We start from the raw sequence: 17,500 nt of genomic DNA on the forward strand, positions 1-17,500 counted from the left end.
GAATATGGAGGAACTCCGGGACAATCCATAGTGTTTGGCCCACCACTACCTCTCGAAGTCTAGGATGAACCAACAACCTTTTACACTAGAAATGAGCATTCTCCCACTCAATGCTGCTTGTGGCAGGTACCTGTAATATTTCATTTGATATCAGGCTCGTGGCCAGGAAGGGGCTAGAGCGGGCCCGCAGTGCCTATCCATTTTTTTTTTTTTTTTTTGCCTCTAAAATACGAGGTACATGTCAAAGAAAGGCCGTACGTACGAGTAGCAGTAAGGTGAAATGGGTTGCTGTAATAGAAATACTGCCAAATGTGAAGCGAGATCTATCATATGATTTCTGAACACCAAACGACAGAATGTAGCTAACACCCATCAGGAATTGCGTGCCATTTTCGGACCGACAGTAATGGGTGAAGAGGTCAGGTAATGGTGCATCAAGTTTCGGGAAGGACGTTCAAAAGTTTATAGCGATGAGCGTAGCGGATTGTGTAGTATTTAGACGGACGATCTAGTGGAACGCGTTAATGAGAAAGTGCCATAGAGCACTTTGCAAACTGAACTTGAACTTGCCAAAGAGTTTCGAGAAGTGTCTGTTAAAACAGTGCATTGAAATGTGACTGACAAGCTAGGTTATCACAACTCTGTGAGAGGTAGATGCCAAAAATGCTGATACATATCAATTGCACATGTTTTTGGCCCTCTGCGGATTGGGTGGCCTCTTTTCTTACATAGTGACGGGGGGATGAAGCCTCTATATCGTACGCCCCTGGGGAGTCAAAGCAGCAGTCAGTGCAATGTCAACACACTCGTTCTCCTAAAGCGGAAAATTGAAACAAACACCATCAGATCACGAAATAATGAGAAACCTGTTTAGGTTCAAAAAGTGTGAGTCTTGTTGAATTCTTGGAGTCAAGATGAAGAATTACAGCATACGTGTATTGCCAAGGACTGAGTAATCTGCGACGTACCATCCAAAATTGACTGAGAGGAATGCTATGGTCTAGAATTATTCTGATTAATGACAACGCTCGCCCGCACACAACAGCTCCTCATAATGTTAAGATATTTCAAAGATTTCGATGGGAACTAATCAGTTACCCCCTTTACAGCCCCGACCTTACTCCAATTATTATTATTATTATTATTATTATTATTATTATTATTATTATTATTATTATTATTATTATTATTATTATTTCATTTTCTTCGCGTGAAAAAATGATTTGCATCGAAGCGTTTTAATGACAGTTAAGTGCTTTAGACATCAGTTTTGGACTGGCTGCAATATTAGGCGGCAGATAATCACAATAAATTTCCTCTAACTTTTTTTTTCAAGAATATATATATATATATATATATATATATATATATATATATATATATATATATATATATATATATATATATATAATATATTACGTGTGCCTCGTAGAACGTTGTAGAAATTTTTTAAATTGACTTAAAACCAGATTTGAAATTCTTGCAGTTATAAGTAGGAAATTCGATTTAGTGCAATTTATTCATTTCTGCGTAATATGTTACGTTTCTTATTAGATGCACTGAACATCTTCCATTTGCATTCTCTATTTCACGAATTTGAAGCCCAAGTAAACTGTTATTGCACCATGACAGGCATCCAAAGCGAGTGACCAGATGTACTTCCAAAGAATAGTTGTGTCGAGTTCTACAACAACTGCGGACATAAACTACAGACTTATTTATTTTGGGAGGTGGTAAAATGCAAGCAGTAAATAAAATGTAGGTTTTTAATGTGTACTCACACATGTCATCTGAAGTTGCTATAGTAGCCCCGCGTAGAGTAGTTGCTAACACTCTCGCCTTTGGCGCGAACAATTCCGAATTCAAAAAGTGTAACAGCCTTTTCAGGGAAGCCATCCTGAGTGAAGTTTTCTTCATTCATACGAGGCAGATACCGGAATAGTACCTAACAGGGCCAGGCCGCTTCCTTTCTCACCCATTCCTTTTTTTCCTCCCCAATTTTTCGGGCAATGTGATAGCCCAGGGCTGTCCAAATGGCGGCCCGCGGGCCGCATGCGGCCCGCCAAACCATTTTCTGCGGCCCACAAAGCTTTCATGATTTACGATTGTTATAACTGATATTTTAATTTATATTCATGCAGTCATTTAATGTTTCCACTCTTCTTTCGAAATGAGGCATCCATTTAGCGCTTCTATACAACAAAAAGACGCAGACATCCAAGACAACACTGGAGTCGGTAATGTAATCGTTGCTGAAAGGGACGATTACTTCAATGAACGAATTTATATTTGATCTAGCTTTTTAAATCAGACCCTTTCTTCCTCGAAATTTGCCTAGAAGCCATAGCGCGCAAGAAATACACCACTTCTTGTGATAAACACAATTTAGCATACTTTCCAAGTTGCAATCGTCTGACATTAGAGTTTGAAAAGGAAGCGTTTAATTTTTCTGAGTTCTGTAGAAACATCGAGAGTATCATGAATGGATTTAATGCGAGATTCTCAGATTTTGACAAACTACAAGACGGCATTGCAATATTTACTAATCCATTGAAAATAAACATCGAAGAACAAGCTCCACACTTACAGCTCGAACTTTGTGACTTTCAGGCTGACCCATTGTTTCAGATAAGAACAAAGAAAGGAGTAGATTTTTCAGACTACTTTCTAACAAACGTTTCCCTAGCTTTTGTGTGTTGTGTCGGAAAATAGTGTCAATGTTTGGTAGTACTTATCTGTGTAAAAGTGCATTTTCCACCATGAAAATTGCAAAGAATCACTCCAGAAACTGCCTTAAAGATTCTTCTCTTTTCCATCTTCTGCGGGTTACATCTTTTACAAGAGGAATGGATGTAGATACCCCAGCCCTTGTAAACGCTGCTAGTCACCCTCATTAGTCACATTGAACACAATATGTAATATTTCAAATATATTTTTTATATTTTTCTTTTGTAGTGTAATAATAATAATAATAATAATAATAATAATAATAATAATAATAATAATTATTATTATTATTATTATTATTATTATTATTATTATTATTATTATTATTATTATTATTATTATTATTATCTGCGGCCCTCCACCTTACTAGTAAAGACAGTTATGGCCCTCAGGCTTATTATAATTGGACACCACTGTAGATAGCCGAAGAACGTTTCGCTCGTATATGGTGGGCTAACATGGCCATAGATGCCGAAAACCCAGGAATCTAATTCATAATCCCAATCCTGAAGTTACTATAGCATGATAAATGTTCAGATTTAAAGAGAAGGGTGTAAATTTTTTCCTATTAATAAATAGTGGAACAAATACTTTGCGCTCAGTAGTTTTGTTTCTATTATTTCTGGACGTTAATGAAATGAAACTTACGTAAAATGAGACAGAAGTGATGGGAGTCAAGTCACGAAACTTTTGTTTTGTGTAAGTGGAGTATGAATGTAATAGCTAAACTTATTTTTTAAAGTATTTATATGGTAATGACGAACCTTCGGATTCTTGCATTTGTGTACCGTAATATTTATCATTATAATAATTATATCCTTTGTCAAAGGAGCTAGAGCTGTTCGTTTTTTTATTTATTTTAATAAATACAGATTCCATAACTAATAAATACATAAACAATTTGTGGTCTTACTTGATATCTTTGTCAGTGCCCCCTCAGTATTCATTTCTGTCCTCTCGAAGAAATCGGGCCGGCTACGGACCTGTTTGATATACTGTGTGTTCTTCGTGTAGAGATCTTAGATGTAGTGTCTTTTTTATTTATTCATATTTTGAATCTTTTATTTTAAGAGGTAAAATAAAATGTATTGGAAAAGTAAAGGTTGTTTAATATATTACATTACGAAAATACCAAGGCAGTCAAAAAGTTTCCGGAATGTTGTTACACCTCTTTATTGCTACAATGTAAGTACACATTTACATCACCTTCAAAATAGGCATCTTCGGAACATACTTACTCCACTACTCCTGCCATTGCTGGAAACACCGACGAAAGACCTCTTTTGGTATCTTCCAAAGTTCATCCATCACTTCAGTTTTGATAACGTCTAGTACAGTGGCGAAACTGGTACTTTTGAGACCAATTTTTCCTTCTGTTTTAATGTATTTGATGTGTGAGCGCGGTGGCTCAGTGGTACAGCGTTCATCTCTCGTGCATGGGGTCCTTGCTTCGATCCCAGCTCGCGCCAAGTGAGTTTTGTGGTGGACAAACAGCGTGTGCATGGGTTTTCTCAGTGTTCTCTAGTTTCCTCCCACTTTCTTCATTCAACCATTTCATTCATTTCTCATCATCACCATGTCCTTTAGACTAGGCGGCATAATCGTGGGACGTAAAACTTTAAAAAAAATATTTAATTTCATTTGATGTTTGAGTGTTGCTTGTACTGCGTGAATTAATCACCACAGACTCCTCCGTCCAACTCCACTTCTCGTACATTGCCTTTTATGACCTTGTCAAATTCATAATTACCTAGCTAGAACATCTAAGGACTATACTGTACAAGACTTATTGCGGTTACGTCATAAATGCCAAAACTAGAACATTCCGGGAATTTTTTGACTGTCCTGGTATTTGTAGAAGTTATATAACGGAAATAACATTAACACCAAAGGGAGGGAAGGAAGAAAAAAAACTTGTTGCTGAGTGTAATAAATAACTGTGTTGTAGTTAACGTTTGTAATATGTGCTTTAGTCTATTATTTTGTAATTAAATGTGTACGCATACATTCAAGCGAAGCATTAGTGTTTACTTCATGCCTTAAAAAAAAAAAAAAGGTCTCAAAATCATTCTCAGTAAAAAATTTCAACATAGCCGTATTTTGTATTAAAATTATTTGAGCCCAGCCTAAACTTTTGTACACACAGATTCTTTTTTGGAATCAAATAGACTATTTGGCTGTGGATATTTTGTCTTCTGCTACCTCGATTTATCTTTGATTGTATTATTTCGTAGCTCTGCATCTACTTTGTAATATGTAATCCAAGCCTAATTTTCATCACCGAGCCAACAAGTAATTAATTTCGGTGATTGGCAATTAAGAGTGAATATGGGTAATGGCGTAACCTGTTCGTAACGATCTTACTGAAGAGGAGTGTAGTAATTAATGAACAGTACCTTGATTTGTCAGTTCGTGTTGCACTTGGAAAATTTCTATGTGGCATATCCGGTTATGAATATAACATGGCATTTGATTGTGGTTTACATGTTACGTATGAAGATACTGTCGACTAGTAGATCACTGGTATTGTTGGCATTTACTTTCTTTCCTGTGATTCACGTTTTTTTTTTCTTTCACTTTCTCGTTACGCCAATTAAGAAACCCCCTGCTGCAGTAACAAGGCAAATCAATTTTCCCTGTTATACAGAGCCCTTATAATAATAGTATTACTGGTGCAAATATGATTTACCTTGCTTCTGCAGGGAATCCGTCAATTGTGTCATTGATCATTTTGATTTTCAACGAACTTAAAAAGTTCTTTACTGAATTCTCTCTCTCTCTCTCTCTCTCTCTCTCTCTCTCTCTCTCTCTCTCTGTGTGTGTGTGTGTGTGTGTGTTTGTTTGTTTGTTTGTTTGTTTGTTTTATTTGCGAATTATTTTAATTTTGAGTCCACTATTCGATGGAGCATCGAAAACTATGTGGAAGAACTGGTGGAATTTTCGCGTCACTTACCATTCCCGAGATATTGCCCAAAAAAGTTCCGATTTCGGGAGATTTAAGGAGCCATACCTCTGGTACCGTAAGCCATAGAAAGTTTTCATTTTTTTTTTTTTTCGCCTTTCAGGTAGCATTCAGGGTATTATTATAAAACACTAATCTAAGATCTTATTATGGCAGTATTCGAGGACTTGAGGTATAGTTAAGTTGTGATGAGATTTACAACACCGAACGTATGTGCTGACGTGAAGAAACCATTGAGGGGGATTTCGATATGAGATAGCCTCAGTTCTTGTCTTGTAGATATTGATGGAATAAAACAATCTAAAAGTGTTTGTAATTGCACGATTCGGTTGTTTAGGAGACTTTTCTGAATATTGGTTTAGAACAGTGGTTTCCAATATAAGGGAGCGGGGGTCGTGAAGAGCAAACAAGGAAACTATATTCCTAATCACAAATATTACGAACATTATAATATGGAGGCGTTGAATTAAATACCGTGGGAATACAAGATAGTGAATAAGAACTGTGGTTCCATTAAGAAAAAGCTTGTATAAATAACACCACTTTACAATGGTATGCAGAAGTATTGCTGGAGAAATCAGTGATTATTATTATTGAAAATTGGAGAATTCAATGCAACAACTGAAATCGCAAAAGTGGTCAGATCAACTAACAACAAGGAGGCGGAGGGGGCCTGAAAGATGCAATATTCACGAAGGGAGGTGCAAGATAAACAAGGTTGTCAATCATTGATTTAGAAGAATCAGTTCTTTATAAAGATTTGCAGCAAAAAGGCAAGTGCAGTAAAGAGTAACAAGTGTGAAGTGTGTAAGTTGATGTGACAGACGATTTGGTTTGTTCCCCAAGTTAATACATTATTGAATTCTATTTAAGATTATCTCGGATTAGAGTTGAGTAAAGTATATTACTGCAAGATTGAGCTCTATCTAGTTCTTGTATCATTTGCTTTATTCGTAACTAACAACGTTATAATTGATTGCAATATATAAAACAAGACTTGACACAATTTAAATGTGAATTCACGCTTCCAGATAGTCAGAAGAAGTGAAGTAAGATAAGAGGTAACATGGCTTCTCTCTCTCTCTCTTTACTAGAATCTTTCGATGTTGAAGTTAGTAAAGTACAGTCATGCTTGCAACGTTTCCAACAAATGTGCATATCAATGTCCATAAGATAGACCATAAGATAGAAAAGGGGATTTTCTTAAAAATCGATTTTAGAACCAAAAGCTTATAAAGAACTAAACCAGTTTCGTGTATTAAATATGTTCTATGATAAGAAATTCAAACAGATAAAGGAATTGATGCTTGCATATTTTGATTTCGTTTCCAAAATATTAAACAAGAAGAAAAAAAAACAGTTGCAAATGCTTCAATAGCATTGCCAGAACGAACTTAAAAAGAATTATTTTTTCTTATTAGCTTCTATAGGCTTTATACCAATAATTGTTCTATGTACTTTATACTTATTAAACAATTCTTGTAATAGCCTATATCTATCCATTTATAATTTCCTTGGAGAACTCATTTTTTTCCCACATGTGTTTTGTTTTTTTAAGAGTTCTTTTACACTTTCTATGATATGTTGTTTTACGAAGACATGCTCAAAGTGGAGGGTTCAAAATTAAAAAATTTGCAAAATATCATCTCTTTGTGACTTACGGTTCCCGAGATATGACTCTTTAAATACCGAAATCCGAACTTTTTTGACCAATATCTGGGGAACGGTGGCCAATTGTTCAGTGGCCACCGGTTACTATTTGGTACCAAAATGTTCACCATCCTCTTAGGTATTGATCAATGTGGTCTGCTTATGACGTACGGTTCCCAAGATATGGCTCCTTAAATCTCCCGAAATCGGCCATTTTTTGGGTCAATATCACGGGAACGGTAAGAGGGACGCGAAAAATGCCATCACTCTCTCAGATAGTTTTTGATGCTCTATCGATGGAGGGCTCAAAATTGAAAAAATTCCAAATAACACACACACACACACACACATACACATACACATACACACACACACACAGAGAGAGAGAGAGAATAGAGAGAGAGAATTCAATAACGAAGTTCGTTGAACAGACGTGGAACAGTTTGTGTTAGCCCTAAGAAAGCAAAACGTTTCGGGAAGAGAAAAGAAGGGGATAAAAGTGCAGTTAATATTTAGAAAATATGTGTTTGTTTAATGTAGGCAAAACTTTTAAGGAATCAAATTGATGGGTATGTAAAGCACGATTAATATGTAAACTCATGTCCAAAATGATAGTCGCATTTCTATAACTGTCTTCTTTAAGAATATAATTTGATGATGATTTTGCAGGATACTTTTAATACTGATACTATGTGTATAATCGGGAAATGTATACTTGTGGTAAATTTCATAGGAAAAGAATTATAAATACGGATATTAGAATAATTAAAACAAAATGTTGCTAAATAAACAAGAAACTTTTATTTTCGTTTTATCGTTCTTATTTACTGCTCTTTTGACATGAAATTTTCCACATACATGTCTTTGCCCATTATACGCATACTAACATTATAAGAAATACCGGACGAATTCGTTATAAAATTATATCCGTACAACAACATAGTACGGTAATAGGCATGCGACAATAATTTTGGACATGAGTACACTTATAGATAATATGTTGTTTTATTAGATGTCAGTGAAACGTTCAAGAAAGAGAAGATGTGAACATGTAAAGTACAATTAAAATTTAGATAATATGAAGCGTTTGAGGAGGAAAAATAAGGAGCACAAAAGTACTATTTATGAAATTTCTAAACGTTTGAGGAAGAGAATTTGTAGATATTTAAAGTACAATTAACATTTAGATAACATACAGTTTATTAGATTTGGTAAAACATTTGAGGAAGAAAAGTGGTAAACATGTACGATTAACATTTAGAAAACGTAATGATTAGATCTTACGTTAGTTACATATTTTATAAGCATCCTGTATTATAAGCTAGTATTTTTAAGAGAAATACCAAAAGTTATGATTTATTGTTATCAAACTCTTGAAATGTTGTCAAAAGAATGCTGTCCACCCGGCGATGTGAATGACCGATTAAACTAATTGCATCATCCGGTTAAATAATTTGTTTTTCATCGTTGATAGATGAACGAAAGCCCATGTTTACTTAAGATTGTCTATAGTTTCACAGTGGAAATTCTCTGTAACACATGTTAGAACATTCTTTTTTACTTTTTATATACAGAGGTTAGCGTCTTCCGCATTTAGCTAACTCGTCCACTTAAAAAAGAATTCGATTTCGTTTTTCTCGCTATAGCGTTCTTTAACGGAAGCAATCGCGTGACTTCGAGTATTAAGCCCTGAGCAGAAACATAGACACTTACTACTATATTGATTTCTTTATACATCCATATATTTTCCGTTATTTATTTATCTATTTATGCATTTTTTTAAAGTTTACCTTCATTTTTTATAGGAATTTGCGATAATTAACGTAATAAGAATAAATTCATTGATTAACTACATGCCAATTTTCAAACAGAAAATAACAGTACTCATTTTTGAAATGGAATTTTTTTTTTTGCATGTTTGCGTTCGGTTTATATAATTTCAAAAAGAACAGTTACAATAACCTAAAAATTGTCTTTCCGGAGATCAATGTGTTATATTTCCTTCTTCAATTTTAGCAATACGAGTTTTTTTTTTTAAAGTATCAAGTTTTATTCATAAAAGTGTATATTTTATTAATAAAAAATGTGTGTTCAGATACCATAATATTACATAATCTTCAAAATAGTCCCTTTATGCTGCTGTACTTGTCTTAACGGATCTCAAACTATTGGAAGCAGCGCTGGAACGTCTCCTTCGGAATTTTGCACACCTGCTCTGTCCCATCGTGCATGAATCCTTCTCCGGACTAAAATCTGGTTCCTTCCAGCGGCATTTTCAGCGTGGAAAATCCTGAAATCGCATGGAGCAATGTTGGGAGAGTAGGAAGCCTGACAAAGTACAGGTTTCACAAGGAAAGTCTATATCAAATGTTTCTTCTCAGAAGCCATGTCTAATCTTGTGGATCATGTTAAGTGGGGTTCTTCAACCTTGACACAAGATTTAATGGATTAGCATTGTTTTAAGTGTTTGTCATTTTGTCAAAAACGAAATTCCGACGGCTCCCACACCTCCTTACTCATCGACGGTCCGACGGCGATACTGTTTCAGTAGGCTGAAAAAAAAAAAAATAAGAATGCGCATTAGGATTACTTACGTGATCAAACCATGCCTTCGTAACTACATTTTTTTTTTAACCCCAAAATAAGCTTTGAATGTTTTTGAGCAAATCTCGTACTTACATAAACCATGGACTCTCCACTATCAGTTGATTGTTAAAGAACATTATAAATATAAACACAGATGTCTTAATTATTTTCTGTGTAATTTACTTTCACAACTTTCACTTATTGATGTTTTTCTTTCTAATTTCAGATTCTGGTGGCGGCACAGAATTTAACCATAGGCAGGTGAACCGGTTAGATCTTCATGTTCTGACTACTACCGTCAACTCTTGTTCGCGCCTATCCCTTTTTTAACCCGGCGTGACCTAGCCTTTCTCATGCCATACTCCAGCGGGGATGTGACGGTGTCGGAACCAGTGAGCTACACATCCAGAATGCCTGTTCCGTCACCGTCCATCACCCGCAGATCCTATACCTCACCATCCTTTGCGAGCCGCTTTTCTGAGTATCGAACTTCGAGTGTCGAACGACCTTATAGTATTGCGTCTTCGTATACAAGTGCATCATCTTATCTGGCCTCACGTCCTCCACGACCTTCTTTGGATTACAAGTCGAGCTCCAGCAGTAGTAGTACTTACACTTCCGAATACCGTTCCAGGTTTCTACCTCCACATCAGTAAGGACTTCACCATCACGATCATTATATTCACGACAAAACTCCACTTCATCCGAATTAACCTCAGATTCTGGTAGAGAATCCAAAGAACCCAGTCGGTATTCACGTGATCGAAGTGAGACGCGAGAATCTACTACTTCTACATTTAGATCTAGAGATTCCAGCCGAAGCAGAGATTCAGGAATTTCAAGCTATGGAACAATCAGTCGACAAAGAAGTTCCAGTAGAGATTATAGCGCTACTCGTACTTCAACAGATGTGGCAAGCAAGTATCGGCTGGAAACTAACGACCGGGTCGAAACCAGTCGGATGAGATCTTACCTGAATGATATTGGTACAAGTACTATCCGGAGTAGAACTTTAAATAGACTGGGTTCTAGCTTGGACTCGAATAGCGGCTCGACAACAACCACAACCACCTCCTCCAGGCTAGCAAGAGGCGTCGGTGGTTCCAGCTATACCAGTGGCAGCGACTACAAAAGGACAACAGAGGTAACTATCAGCAATGGCGAATGTACAAGAGCCAGCAACAATAACAATAATACTGTTACATCCGATTCTGACAACAATGAAGATGATGACAATGGAAATAGGCCATCTGTTGCTGAGATACGTCGTCGATTTGACGACAGTCAGAACGTCCAGAATGGGAGGGGGACTTTCCACGCGGGTTCGCCGTCCCCTACAACTGAACCCACCAAACCCGTCCCTGATACCGAGTCGACCTCCGACTCTGAGGAGGAAGCCAACAGTTCTAGTTCGGCCTCCTCCACTAGCGAGGAAAAGGCTCCGGCCTCTCCTATGGCAGGACGCCGAACGAATCCAACCCTTGAACCGTCCTCTTCTAGATCCAGTCCGCCCCATTATCGTTTCCAAACTTCAGCTGCATCCTCTTCTCGGACCAGACTCAGAACCTCTGTCAATGGTGTTGAGGACGACGAAGATGTAAGTACTGTTTTTATATTATTTTGCATGCTTTGTGCACTAAATGGTGGAATGCCTTCTATCGTGATATATGTATATTAGTTTTCTCCTTTGTTTTAAAGATTCTAGTTTTAAATTAAGTAAACAAAAGATTGTACGATTTATGCCAAATGATGCAAAGAGTGCATACTTTTGTCATGTAAGGTCTTACGATAACTTCGGGATATGAATAAAAATTTCAGCAACGTAAAAACAACGGACTTTTCTCTAAGACAGAAATCACTGCTTACATTAACCGCCAGATCCGATCGCAGGCTGTGGTAGACAAACACTGTATCAGTTTTTTTTTTTTTCTTTCTTTAATTTTCTTCCATATCATTCTATCAATCTTACAATTCCCTTTTATTTATCATTTGTCTTTTTTAACCTACAAAGCATAAATTACGAGTTTTAAGGATTCCGTTTTGTTAATTGACCGGTACTTTCTGAAAGTAATAAGGGAAAATGCCAGAAGTTATGATATTTGAATCTAATGTATAGTTTAGTAAATGCTATTGTAGTGTTTATTCAACATACTTTCTCCGAGTCATGAATAAACTCAAATGTATTATTGTGGTGCACAATTCAAATTGTTTTAGTAAGGAGTAAATTGGGGTTTATGATTGTGTCTAATTGATTCCAGAAATTTATTTACATTTTAGTGTGAGGAGTGTTTAGGATTTCGAGCAAAAAAATAAAATAAAAATAAATAATTGCACTTAATGGGAAGTGAAACTCAATATTATTTCGTTACAGGGGCGGATCCAGGGGGGACGATCGGGGCGATCCCCCCCAGAAGAGGAAACTTTCTTATTTTATATATATAAATAAAACCCATCCCAAAGTTTGGAGCCCTTAAAAGTAGCAGTATGACAACCCCCCCCCCCAGAAGTCGGTCCTGGATCGGCCCCTGTGTTATGATGTCATTTTGCAACTCAAATGTATTCAGTAAATAGAGCTCAGAGGTGCATGGTTCAATGACACGGCTGAAAGTGAGCACCAGTTGGATATTTGTAGACTGAATATAAAATCCGTGCTAGGTGCCAAAAATTGAAAAGTTCGGTTTAATGTAAAAATGTGGCCTATGTGCCTAACACTGCTCAGTGAAAAATAGGCCATCTAGTATTCATTGTGGATCCCCAGAAGAATGCGCGTGCCTATATGTCCCATCAGTTCTGAAGTAAAATATGGACTCTACTCAACATTTTCATTTTGGCACTATTAGCTACAAATTAGTGAATTTTATTCTAATTTATTGGATTTTTTAAGTGGAGGGCAAATTATTTTTATTCATTTCGTAGATAAAGAACATGTAGTTCAGATAAAGAGCACACACACACACACACACACACACACATATATATATATATATATATATATATATATATATATATATATATATATATATATATATATATATATATATATATATATATATATATGTGTGTGTGTGTGTGTGTGTGTGTGTGTATGTATGTATGTATGCATGCATGCCACGCATTTTTTTACTAGGCGTTATTTTAATAATCAAAACTAGAACAGTTCTCTATTTGGTTTAATATTTTATTTTTAGGTTAGCGTCCCTTTCAGCACTGAGGCTATGTGAGATGTAGACCTGCAGCTTAACGTGGAATCCGAACAACAAAAGCTCCCTCCGGGAACCGAACCCTACACCTAAGGCGCGTTCGCATAGCCACAAGAGGGCTCAGTTCTGTATTTGGGTTTGAGATAATGACCTTAAACAACCCAAAATGACTCACCCGTGTTTAATATACTTCCGCGTACGAAGAAGAGTCTAATATACAGTACTTCCGCGTACGAAGAAGAGTCCAAGATTTTCTTTAAAAAGAAGTCAGTGGTCAGTATTTTGAACAAGACTACTATTTTTGCTTTCTCAGTGTTTTGTTGCAGTTAAAGGTCGTGCCACTACGAGACCAGATTATATTATTAATTAGTTTATAAGAGGCGACGAATAAATATTGCCACCGTGTTACTAATTTTACCCTTGTGCTTTTATTACCGTGTTTGCAAGTTATCTATACAATATTAACTTCCGTGGCATACTCGTTACTGAATTTTACCTTTTTTGCAGTGTAAGGAATCCAATTCTAATATCTTACTCTTATTCTTACCAATATAAATATCAATGAATATGCCTTCGACAAGTTCCCCATGAAAATAGCACAGGATGGCTGTTTAGGATCGATAAAATGAAGGACTTTTGAAGCGTGAAGTAGGGCAACTAATATCATGTTAACAGTGTTCATTATAACAATCTTATCTACTTGACGTTCATTAGGAGTATCCGTTTAGCTCTTAGTTCGTAATTGCTAAGAGTGTGAAAACATCTTAGCATCGATGAATTGCGCATGTAAAGATAACTGAAAGGAATTTCAAAATACATTTCTGAACAACGCTTTTATGTATAGAATTGGCTTGGAGGAAATGCGTTAATCAAAATAAACTTTGAATGGCTGCCAAATAGTACTATTATGCCAAGATTTATGTAATAAATTAGAATTAAAATATTAAACTAATTTATTGAAGTCAATTAGCGAAAAAGCTGTATCATGTCGAATTTTTCTTCGATTTTATTTATTTATTTTATTTTTTTATTTTTTGACATTTGTTTTACATGGGGATCAAACTTCTCACAGTCGTTGCTGTTCACTATTGATAACAAATTTTGGCTACAAATCTGTTTCTTTAAATTAATTGGTGATTGCAGAAAGGACTTAGGTTCATTCTGTGTAGTATTGAGATACCAAAGAAAAACTGGGGGGGCGCGGTGGCTCAGTGGTAGAGCGTTCACCTCTGGTGCTTGGGGTCCCGGGTTCGATCCCAGCCCTCGCCAAGTGAACTTTGTGGTGGACGAACACCGTGCTCGTGGGTTTTCTCGGGGTTCTCCCGTTTCCTCCCACTTCCTTCATTCCACCATTTCACTCATCTCTCATTATCACCGTCTCCTTTAGCCTAACCGGCATAAGCGTGGGACGTAAAACTTAAAGATTTCATTTCATTTCATTTCAAAGAAAAACTGTTCAAATCCAGGGCTGTAGACTTTTCTTGCGCTCAACCTGTTAACACCGTTGGTAACACTTCCTACACTTGCCCTTTGTATACACAAAGTTATGTCTACCTCTAGAAAAATCGAAAAAGTTCGTAAACCCTAATTTCAGGAAAATGTGACTTTGGTCCTTTCTGCAACCAGTTCAAATATTCAACAAGGAATAATTATTTAAACAAATGGTTCACACGTACTACCAATTACATTTAGTACCCAAAATATTGTACGAGGTGTGTTGTTCTAAAATATTAAGGATACTTAGCCGTCCTGGTTCTTATTTATTTTTCCGTTTTAAATGTTCTAAGGGATCTAAGAATAATATTAAAATTTATCTACGTAATTATTTAGTATTTAGAAAAAATATTACTAAAATAGTTTGTGTTGTCTGAATCACCCTATCTCTTGTTACTTCGGCTAAGCACTGAAGCGATGCAGTCTGGTGAAAACGCGTAGAAACATTTAGTTCTTACGTTTGCCGTGACGGCGCCACTAGGTGTAGTCAATTCTCGCCATCTACACATCTGTATAACAACTACTAATTTCATTCAAATCTATTCCGGGGGGTCTAGGCCCCCAGGTTTTAGAGTGACAAAACTAATTTAAGCTGTTATTTATATATTTTTGAAAGTTTATAGGGAAGTCGTGATATTATAGTCTGGGTTCTAGCTTTCCAGTTTTTATCTTGTAGATCCGCCACTGCGTGGGATCCTGGTTCGATTCCAGCTTGCGCCAAGTAGACCTTGTGGTGGACAAAGTCTTTGTGGTGCGTGTGTGAGGTGTTTTCTCGGGGTTTTTCCATTTCCTCCCACTATGCATTCCACTATTGCATTCATTACTCATCATCAGCGTCTCCTTTAATCTAGATGGCATAATCGTGGGACATAAAACTGAAAGATTTCATTCCATTTTTTATTCAAAGCAGTGAGCGCTCAGGTAATGCATTTTATGCGTTATAGATCATTGAGCGTTCATCTCATTAACGGACTGATTCATCTCACTGTAATTTAATAAAATTTCGCGTTATAATTAGTTTTATATATATATATATATATATATATATATATATATATATATATATATATATATATATATATATATATATATATATATATCTTTCCCATGAAGACTGATTTCATTCAGGTTCGAGTTCAGTGCATATTCGAACTGTGGGATCGATAGCTGTATTTAAAAGAATTTTTGTGCGAAGTTACTGGTACTTGTCACCGAATGCGACGTTAACTTGGGTGTAGGGAGTCGTCAGGCGTTTGCATTCGTAGGAAATGGATAAAAGTGTAATATGTGCCGCCATGAGATGTCAGGGCCATGGCGTTGGTTGTCAGACAATACGTCTTTAAATCACGATGTTGCAGGCTTTAGTGACGAACTAAGTGAGAAAGATGAGACTTGCTTACTCAATAGTATTATTTTGTACAAACAAGAAACTTACAGAGGGAGGTTGTAAGGTTTTCTTTAAAGACGTTGGTAAGCGTTTTGAAAGATCTTTTCTACTCTCGACGACTTGTTGCTAAGTCTTTTGTAGCCCAGAAATTTGGTTTCTCCATTATGTGAAGGCCCTTGAAAATAATATTAATTTTATTTAATTGTATTTTGCAAGTATCAACATTGTCGAACACCCGCGCCATCTTTATTTTTTAACCCATTGATTAATATGGGAACTATTTTTGTGTTTTCATTGAAATGTACTGGAATTCTGATGCTTTCATTTTACTAGTTTCTTCTAATCAATTTAAATATTCTTTCTTCATTCAAGTTCAATTTTGTGACATTCATCTTATGTTGCTATTTGATAATCATATTAAATTAAATAATAACTTTATATATATCATCATCACCATCATAGACATTCTGCCATTATTGGCAGGTCACTTGCCGCACCTGAAAAACTTCCATGTTCCATAGTCTTCCGCTAACCTCTTCGCCTTCACGCATGATTTTTCTGTTTCGATATCGTCCATTACTCGTAGTCTTCTTCGTCCCCTTCCCCTTTCCTGCCACCATGCCGCCTAGCACGTCCCTCATGATACAGTTCCTTCTTAGCCAATGTCCCAACCAGTTTCTATTCTTCTTCCTAATAATATTTAAAATTATTCTTTTTTCCCCCGCCATTTCTAACACACTGTCATTCGTCTTGTGCTCGACCTAGCGAATTCCGTTCCACTCTTCTCCATACCCACATTTCTAAAGGTTCAAGTCATTTTTGCGTAATACCCGTGTTTCTGACTTATACAGTACAGTACTCCACACAAAGCATTTTATCGAGTCTTTTTCTCAACTCTTTAATCAAGCACCGACGAAATATTTTTCGCCCTCTTACACGATTCTTTCGCCATTCCTATTCTTGCTTTTATTTTGCGTTCACACTTCATTTCATCACAAATAATACTACCTAGGTATCGAAAACTAGTCACCTGTTCTATTTTCTTTCCTCTTCTATATTGCAGGGCTCATAGCGTGTGACTTTTTAAATTAAAAGTTACTTTTTTTAACTTGGTCACTAAAAGTTACTTTTTTCAAATTTGTCACTAAAAGTCACTTTTTCGGGAGGTAAAGTGACTTTTTCATGTGATTTATGTTTTGCATTGGCAGTTTTCTAAGAAAAATGTAAAAATAAATGGAAAATGGCAGAAACTTGTTACTCATTACTCTTCTGAAAGCTTCAGTACTTGCTGCCACATGTGAAACAGTCGGCTTTATTCTTTCTAAAGCACAGTGGATGATTGGTGGATGCTTAAGCTCTCAAGGTGGGGTTGAGAACCCTTCTGTGTGTATTCTTTCTTCTATAATAATAGTCTTTTAGTTTTCTCTCGTAATAGTTAACTCTTCGCTCAACGTTGTGTGTGTGTGGGGGGGGGGGTCATCATGTTCGTCTTGT

At 36.3% G+C, this 17,500-nt stretch overlaps 1 protein-coding gene and 1 long non-coding RNA gene across 2 annotated transcripts in view; both read left to right on the forward strand.

Annotated features, from left to right (window-relative positions):
* The window catches only part of LOC145662475 (uncharacterized), a 59,046-nt gene extending 48,757 nt beyond the window's left edge, over nt 1-10,289 (forward strand). Inside the window, exon 3 of the long non-coding RNA XR_014127058.1 lies at nt 10,152-10,289. This is a non-coding gene — a long non-coding RNA (uncharacterized LOC145662475). The remainder of the gene's footprint in view (nt 1-10,151) is intronic.
* Nucleotides 10,290-10,335: 46 nt separating this feature from the next.
* LOC145661448 (ubiquitin carboxyl-terminal hydrolase Usp2-like) overlaps nt 10,336-17,500 on the forward strand; it is an 89,445-nt gene continuing 82,280 nt past the window's right edge. The window contains exons 1-2 of the mRNA XM_081726758.1: nt 10,336-10,341; nt 10,560-11,522. Of these exons, the coding sequence (XP_081582884.1) occupies nt 10,336-10,341; nt 10,560-11,522 (969 nt within the window). The remainder of the gene's footprint in view (nt 10,342-10,559; nt 11,523-17,500) is intronic.

The sequence above is a fragment of the Thermobia domestica genome, chromosome 10 (genome assembly GCF_964235325.1).
Source record: "Thermobia domestica chromosome 10, izTheDome1.hap1.1, whole genome shotgun sequence".
Taxonomy (NCBI): domain Eukaryota; kingdom Metazoa; phylum Arthropoda; class Insecta; order Zygentoma; family Lepismatidae; genus Thermobia; species Thermobia domestica.